The sequence below is a fragment of the Lipotes vexillifer genome, unplaced genomic scaffold (assembly GCF_000442215.2).
Source record: "Lipotes vexillifer unplaced genomic scaffold, Lipotes_vexillifer_v1.1 scaffold1654, whole genome shotgun sequence".
Lineage (NCBI taxonomy): Eukaryota > Metazoa > Chordata > Mammalia > Artiodactyla > Lipotidae > Lipotes > Lipotes vexillifer.
Window position 1 is genome coordinate 177,419 of NW_006794528.1, and position 8,788 is coordinate 186,206.

An 8,788-nucleotide genomic window follows, 5' to 3' on the forward strand; every position below is an offset into this window, starting at 1 on the left:
CCTCTCCCGTTGCGGAGCACAGACTCCGGACGCGCAGGCTCAGCGGCCATGGCTCACGGGCCCAGCCGCTCCGCGGCATGTGGGATCTTCCCGGACCGGGGCACGAACCCGTGTCCCCTGCATCGGTAGGCGGACTCTCAACCACTGCGCCACCAGGGAAGCCCTCAATAACTATTTTTAAATGCCCAAACCCTCTCAGCCTACACCCTAACTCCTTTACCCGCCGTGGGAAAATAGAAGCCTCCTTACTGCAGTTAGGCTGAAAGAAATGGCAGTCCTGGAGGTTCAGAGAGGGGCCTGGTCTGGAATATGTGCACCTCCAGTAGGGCCATCCTATTGGGCCACAACTATAGCTCCTCCACCTCTTGTAACTCGACCTCTAATTAGCCTAAGACATTAAACAGTTCGGCATTTAAGAACAGAGGAGAATGGTCGTGTCACTGTTTACCATGGGCTCCGTTAGCTGATCAGTAGCGTTTATCCCTTTGTATTTATTGCCCTTTAAACATTCAGAACCACACCCCCAAGTGCAATCCCACGGGAACTCTGCAAAGGAGCAGCTCAATCCCCCGGCCTCCGCTGAACACTTGTAGTGCAGGAACGAAGCTCTGCTCCTCTTCCTGTTTTCTTTGGTACTTGGGGTAGCACCTCAGAGCGACGTAACGCAACACTGTGATGATGTCCCAAGCTATCCTCAGTGAGTCTCTGATGGCCACAATGCCCTACGCATCATAATGCCAGTCATCCCTTGATTTGTGGCCAAATAGAAGAGTGACCCTGGACCCGGGTCCCCAAGCTCCAAGCACAACCCATGCCCAGGGAAAGAAAAGATGGGATGGGAAAAACTTATGCAAGCAGCATGGCATATGAAGAAAACCGAAAAGTTGGGGGAGCACTTAGCCTTGTATGATTTGGCAGTGGTATGGTCAGCCACACAAGCTGGTGGGATCTTAATCTGTGCAAACAGAAGGGCGATGTCTAGAAAAGGGGCATGTGTGTCCCACTGTGCCCCCCTGGGAGCACTCACTGCCTTCTGAGCAGCATCACTCAGTAAAAGACATGGAAACAAACTCAGCAAGTTCAGGACAGGAAGGGAAGCGGGACACCGGGGATGAGCTGCAGCGTGGCCGGAGTGGCCGTACCTTCCTGTGCTGCCAGCAGGGCTGGGGTGGGTTTGTAGAGCGAGACGGCCCCCTCCACCTCACCCCCTGCACTCTGATCTTGTCTGCACACCAGTCAAGTGGAAGGGTGCCCGACCACCCACCGCCGGGAATCCTCTGCCAGCCGGGCCGCCCCACTCACCTCGGCAGCAAAGTGCTTCCCACCCACAGTGTGCTCCGAGCCGTGAGGTTCATTCTGGTCCCCCCAGTGCAGGTGCAGCTGCGAGGCATTGTAGCGGGCCCCAAGGCCCTGGATGTGCATGTCCTTGGGCAGTTTCAGCTTCACTGCAGGGAGAGGAGGGGCAGTCTTCAGAGCCCTGGCCAGCTGAGTGCCGCCTGAGAGCAGGTAGGCATCACCTGCCCGGGGCCTAGACAGGGGCGAGTGGATACAACGAGGTGGGGACCAGAGAGGTGCAGCCTGTAGGTCAGAAGCCTGGGCTTTTTCTCTGAGAATGTCCCCCTTTCACTAAAGCTATTCCAGTGGCACAAGCACCTTCTTGGTTCCCCTTGGAAAATGATGGCAGACCAATGGATGAACGTTTGTTTATATATCCATGTATTATACACTTGGCTATGAAGATAGAACCTGTCATGAAGTGTCTGCCAAGCTGTAGAATTATATAACAACAACAACAATAATAATCGCTATTTATTAAGCACCTCTCTATTCTGGATATTAACCTACATAATCTCTAGTCTTTACAGTACCCATCAATATGCCTATTTTCCAGATGAAACCTCAAGGAGTTTAAAATTCTTATCCAGAGTCTCACGACTCATAAGTAGTCAAGCCACGATTCAAATTCGGGTTGGTCTGACTCCAAAGACTGGGCAAGCCCCCCAGTAAACTCCGTGGCCCCTTGAGTTGTTCATGGTGCCCCAGAATTCACTCTCGCACCAAATCCAATAGGCCAAGGGGCTCAGGCCTGTCCCCTCTCCCATCCCAAGAGATGTGCCGCTTCTGAGAGGTACCACCCCGACAGAACCAGCCGAGCCCAGGACCAGCAGCATCCCCTGGAGAGAGTGGTCCAAGCATCCCTCAATGCTCCCTTTTGCCCTCCTTCCTGGGTGCCTCAGTAGAACCCACCCTACCCCCTGCCCCGGCAGACAGAAGAGGCCAGGGAGCTGAGGAAAGCTCAGACACCCCTTCAGGTCTTGGAGGTCACTCCCTCACGTGAATGGCCATTGTTGGTCAGGACAAATTGCTGGTTGGCAGACTCGCTGTAGCCTTGGAAGCCAAGGGGCACAAGGCTGGCGTTGTACTGGAGGATGTCATCCTGCAGGTCTATTGGGGACTGCATCAGGCCCCCACATGATGGGTAGCTCTTGGACCAGCTTTTCTCCCCATCGGGACCTGGAAGGAGAGATTCAGGTCCATGACTTAATCCGTTTTCCACTGAAGTTTTTTCCTCACCTTCTAATTCTGTGTGCAATACAATTACTCCTTTTCTATTCTTTTCTTAATCCCCAGAGGTATACTCTTAAGGCCCAGAGACCCCAGCCTACAGAATCAGGTCATGCAAATGCCTCCACACCATTTGCTTTTGAAGTGATGTGGGGAAAGAGGGACCAGAGCAGTCCCGCGGCAGGGACTCTGCATTATTCTGTTCGTTGTTCATATTTCGACCCGATGCACATCCATTCCACATGAAGACCTTGTGACTCTCAGCAATTTAGCATCTGTGCATTGAACACCTACTATGAGCAGGAATTGCTCTGGGTCTTGGGGCTGCCCAAGCTTACATTCTAGTGGGGAAGATTTTTTTTTAATTTTATAATTTTTTTGTGTTTTTAGAAGCTAAGGACATTTGTTGTTGTTGTTTGTTGTTCAAGTTCAGTTTAAAACCTATGGCTCTCTTTCCTTTGGTACTTTTTTAAAGTTGAAGTATAGTTGCTGTACAATATTATATGTTACTGATGTACAGTATAGTGATTCACAATTTTTAAAGGTTGTACTCCACATAGAGTTGTTTTAAAATATGGAATATATTCCCCATGTTGTACAATATATCCTTGTAGCTTATTTTATACCTAATAGTTTGTACGTCTTACTCCCCTACCCCTATATTGCCCCTCCACCCTTCCCTCTCCTAGTGGGGAAGAAATTTATTTAATCAACTGGGATGTCCCACGTTGGAAAAATTGGAGTCTGTCTCCAACTCCAGGTAGGTCTTTTTTTTTTTTTTTTTTTTTTTTTTGCGCTATGCGGGCCTCTCACCGCTGTGGCCTCTCCCATCTGCGGAGCACAGGCTCCGGACGCGCAGGCCCAGCGGCCATGGCTCACGGGCCCAGCCGCTCCGCGGCATGTGGGATCCTCCCGAAACGGGGCACGAACCCGCGTCTCCTGCAACGGCAGGCGGACTCCCAAGCACTGCGCCACCAGGGAAGCCCCAGGTAGGTCTTTGAGGTTAGTGATTTACAGGTATGATCTTCCTGATAGGAAACTCTTGAGGACCCTGACTCTGAATACCCACATCTAGAGCAAGTAAAAACCCCCAACCTGATAGGGAAGCTTGGAAAATATCAAGTAATTATAAGCCCGGAATCACGGAGCTAAATGCAGTGTTTACGCTGGGGAAAAGTATGACAATATTACAAACTAATTATTACAGTATAATTGACAAACTGGCAGTGAGGAGGAGCAGACTTATCAAATAAACCCTCCAGGGTTCAGGCTTCTTGCTAACTACCAGGTAATAGTCCTTCCCCTGGAAATGAAAATAAACAATCCAATCCCATGTTCACTTTCTTACTCCCACAGGGAAAAGTCTTTCAGGGATGTAAGGCTATGTTTAAAAGATTATCTCCCATGGTAATTAAGTGGATTTTCAAGCTGAGGTTTCTCCAGAAAAGCAAATAATTGGCAGGTCACGGCTCATTAGAGTAGAACCATGGTGCCCTGTGGGCTCTCTAGGAGTTGGGAACCAAGGTTTGCCACCTGGAGTTCATTCATCAGTATTTCAGCACACGGAAAGGTGTCACCTAGAGCAGAAGGGGAAGGAATACCACGTCTTCTGGGCACCCTTGCCATAGACCATGGCACCATTTCACAGGAGTGCGTGTGTGTACACCGGCCTCACAGAATCCCCATCCCCTACACCTTGTTCTCTAACTAGGGGACCTCACCTGAGAGTAGGGAGAGTCAGAAGCAAAACTTGGTGCCCACATTCATTTGAAATGCTATGACGAGTTGGTCCTAGGTCTGGACACACACAGGAGAACCCTCTAATATTTCAGGCTGTCAACCTTCGGGTATACCTTTTCAGAAATGTTGGAGCTGGAAGGGATTTCAGACTCTCCAGCCCGGCCTCTCACTGGACACCAGTTTTCCCAACTCTCACATGTCAGAGTTTCCACTGAACTGTATTGTTTTTCTTTCCATGGCCTCAAAGCCCTGGACTCAAGGCAACTAAACTACACCAAGAAAACTACACCAAGACGGCGACTGGCAGAGAGGCAGGCTGGAGGACACCAAGGCAGTCACTCCAGGGGGCAGACCGGATTAGGGCAGTTACTCAGCTGAGGGCAAAACCGAATCCCTTAGAGGCCACAGGGTTCCGAGATGAACCAGTCAAGAGGTATCATGCCAGCCCTGAGGGTCAGCAAGCAGCGCAGCTCCTAGGTGGCGGCCCTTCCAGAGTGAGGCTGCCGGCCTTTTCTCTGCTCACAACAGCATCTGGGCCCACAGCCAGGGTGGCAGAAGCTGCCAGACAGGCATGAATGGAAAAACTCAGGACGTGAAGAGGCATGGCAAAGACATCTCCCCTTGAACACATAGCTAAAGGGAACCGAGTAAGAAGAACTTGCTTTTCCCAGAGCCAGAGCTCCCCTGAAGGTTTCATGAAGAGGGGACTGGGCCATCCCATTTCATCTCTGTGAACCCATGTCGTGCTTAGGATCACATGCATAAAAGGCACTGAGTAAACATCTTCCCCAAAGAATGAAAGACCCCCAAAGAACAGAGAGCTTGGGGAAAGGTTATGAGGAGGAATTTTCCTTTTGCCCTAAATACTTTCTTGGAAGTTGGCCAAATTAGGTATTTCGGAGCAGAAAAGACTAAGGATATAAAAGGCAACAGAGGGCTTCCCTGGTGACGCAGTGGTTGAGAGTCTGCCTGCCGGTGCAGGGGACACGGGTTCAAGCCCTGGTCTGGGAAGATCCCACATGCCACGGAGCAACTGGGCCCGTGAGCCATGGCCGCTGAGCCTGCGCGTCCGGAGCCTGTGCTCCGCAACAAGGGAGGCCGCGACAGTGAGAGGCCCGCGCACTGCGATGAAGAGTGGCCCCCACTCACGGCAACTGGAGAAAGCCCTCACACAGAAACGAAGACCCAACACAGCAAAAATAAATAAATAAATAAAAATTTTAAAAAAGCAGGCAACAGAGTCAGTGGTGGCAAAACCTTCCTAGGAAAGAGAAGCAGCTGTATTGGATCCGGAGACTCCAGAGAACCAGATTCCGGCACCGGCCGTCCCCCCACTCCACCTCCGTGAGTGACCTCAAGCCAGTCACCTTCCCTGCCTTCGTCTCCTTTGCCCTTTGTGCAAATGGGAGGGGTGGACACTATGTTCTGGAAGGTCCCTTCTGACTCTCAAGCTCTGAGATTTATTAAGATTACTAGGACTAAGCACCTTCACCTGTGTATCAGGCCGGTTGGAACGGGTTGGAGAGAAATGCTCATCCAAAGGTAGCTCCTGGGCATGTGACGAGGTGCCCAGTGGGAACGGGGCACTGCTGCTCCTGGGGCTGGCGGGAGAGTGGGCAGTGCTGCCGGTTTGGGCTGCTGACCACTGGAAGCACTCGTCCTGAGTGCCCGTCACAGGCCCTTTGGGCAGCAGGATCTAGGAAGCCTCTTCTATCCCTCCTCCTCCTCATGATGGTGATGGTGATGATGGTGATGTTAGTAGTTTTTGGTCCTTACACCTCTACAACTCCATGGGGTCAACAAGGCAAGAATTGCCCCATTCTGTAGACGAAAAATTGAGATGAAGTGATTTGCCCAAAGACAGACTTTGGCTTAGTAACAGAGTTACGTTGCCTGGGTCACAGGACCTCCATGCCTTCTATTTCATTATTTATCCAGGAGATTTCGTGCACGCTCGTATCCTCCTTCTCCCATGACCTCCTTGAAGGCAAGGACCATGTCTCACTCACCCCTGCCTTGTCCACAATGCCTGGCATAGAGCAGGCCCTCACATGTTTACTGAGCTGGATTCTCCTACTAATTTTCTGCTTGTTCCTCTCCAGGGAAGCATGCACCTATATTAAACCCCCTAGTTTCTCTCTATTCCCCCACATAACTTTCTTTTTCCTATAAAAAGTAAAGAAAAATGATGTTAATTGCTCAGGTTCAAAAGTTACCCTCCTAGCTTTCTAGTGTACCTGCATGAGGTTTTGTTCTGTTTGGGGCCACTCATTGAAAAAGAAATCCAGTTGCCGGCCGGTAGCCTGGGAGACAATCTGCTGAGTATGGGGTTTCATTGCAGTTCACAGGACCCTCCGCCAGCGTGTGATGGCTGTGTCCCCTTCTTACATGGCTAGAGACATTGTCAGAGCAGCCTCTGATCTCTGTGGCTTGTGAGTGAGAGAGAGACGTGCCATGTGGCTGGGCACCAGGACACCCAGTATCAGGCACGTAGGCAGCAGGCTCCCTTCTGCCCTGCAGCCTCTGTGTGAGCAACGTGTGACTCATTGCTGATCTAACACTGCACTTTCTTTCGCTGGCAGCTACTGCCCAGGCTGTAATTTTTCAACTTGTTCTCAGCTTTCACACTCATGCCAAGCGCTCTGCTGCCAGAAAACCTCTCCTGGGACTGACTCTTGCAAAAGAAGCATTTATTTCCAGCTACCGTCAAAATGTGACTTTTCTCTCGGGCTGTGACTTTGCTTCTTCCGTGGATTAGATTCCTCGCATGATCATGATAAAGGAGATCATGTGTATCTCCCAGTTTGTTTTTCCAACTAAAATCAAGGCATTATTTCTTTCCAGTTCATGAATTTTTCTGTTTGAGGCAAAACAGAAGTGGACCAAGTTTCTGTTTTGAATTGTAACAAGCGATTAACGTGGCACGGCTCAAAATGCCTCTCATGCTTTCCAGCTGGGCATTATTGAGGCCCAGAGTACAAGACTTGCATTACCCGAGGACCAGAATTTCTTTCAGGGAAAATGTCAAATGCGTGCAACCGTACAGAGAGGAGCAAAATGAACCCCACATCCCCGAGCTTCAACAACTAACAATCCACAGCCTATCCGCCTTCGTCTCTACCACACCTGCTCTCCCCTATCCCTGGATAATTTTGAAACAAATCCAGATGTATTTCATCTGCGCATATTTCGGTATGTCTCTAAAACATAAGGGCTCTTAGAAAGAAAGCACAATACCATTACCACATTTAAAAGGTTAACAATTCCTTAATATTATTAAATCCAGTCAAAATTCAAAATTTTCCAATTATCTCATATCTTTTTAAAACACTTCTTTTTACAAACAATAAATGCTGGAGAGGGTGTGGAGAAAAGGGAACCCTCTTGCACTGCTGGTGGGAATGTAAATTGATATAGCCACTATGGAGAACAGTATGGAGGTTCCTTAAAAAACTAAAAATAGAACTACCGTATGACCCAGCAATCCCACTACTGGGCATATACCCTGAGAAAACCATAATTCAAAAAGAGTCATGTACCACAATGTTGATTGCAGCTCTGTTTACAATAGCCAGGACATGGAGGCAACCTAAGTGTCCATCGACAGATGAATGGATAAAGAAGATGTGGCACATATATACAATGGAATATTACTCAGCCGTAAAAGGAATGAAACTGAGTTATTTGTAATGAGGTGGATGGACGTAGAGACTGTCATACAGAGTGAAGTAAGTCAGAAAGAGAAAAACAAATACTGTATGCTAACACATATATATGGAATCTGAAAAAAAAAATGGCCAGAAGAACCTAGGGGCTAGACGGGAATAAAGATGCAGACCTACTAGAGAATGGGCTTGAGGACAAAGGAAGGGGGAAAGGTAAGCTGGGATAAAGTGAGAGAGTGGCACGGACATATATACACTACCAAATGTAAAATAGATAGCTAGTGGGAAGCAGCCACAGCACAGGGAGATCAGCTCGGTGCTTTGTGACCACATAGAGGGGTGGGATAGGGAGGGTGGGAGGGAGGGAGATGCAAGAGGGAAGAGATATGGGGACATAAGTATAACTGACTCATTGTTATAAAGCAGAAACTAACACACCATTGTAAGGCAATTATACTCCAATAAAGATGTTAAAAAAATAAAATAGGAATTTCAGAGTTAAAAAAGCATTTCTTTTATTGAAGTATAGTTGATTTACAATGTTGCATTAATTTCTGCTGTATAGCAAAGTGATTCAGTTATGCATATATCTATACATTCTTTTTCGTATTCTTTTCTGTTATGGTTTATCGCAGGATATTGAATATAGTTCCCTGTGCTTTACAGTAGCACCTTGTTGTTTTCATATCTTTTTAATGGTTGTTTGTAAAATTCAGGATTCGGAGAAGGTCCACATAGTGAAGCTGGTTGATGTGTTATGGCCTAGATCTCAATTTGATGGCGCTAAGCCTTGTCAGAGGACAAGTGGCCCCGCTCTT

General features: G+C 48.6%; 1 protein-coding gene across 3 annotated transcripts in view; it reads right to left on the minus strand.

Moving 5' to 3' along the window:
* The window catches only part of CA12 (carbonic anhydrase 12), a 59,661-nt gene that overhangs the window by 17,859 nt on the left and 33,014 nt on the right, over positions 1-8,788 (minus strand). For all 3 annotated transcript variants that reach the window (XM_007467208.1, XM_007467207.1, XM_007467206.1), the window contains exons 3-4: positions 2,335-2,514; positions 1,303-1,445 (exon numbers count right to left, since the gene is read on the minus strand). In XM_007467208.1, the coding sequence (XP_007467270.1) occupies positions 1,303-1,445; positions 2,335-2,514 (323 nt within the window). The remainder of the gene's footprint in view (positions 1-1,302; positions 1,446-2,334; positions 2,515-8,788) is intronic.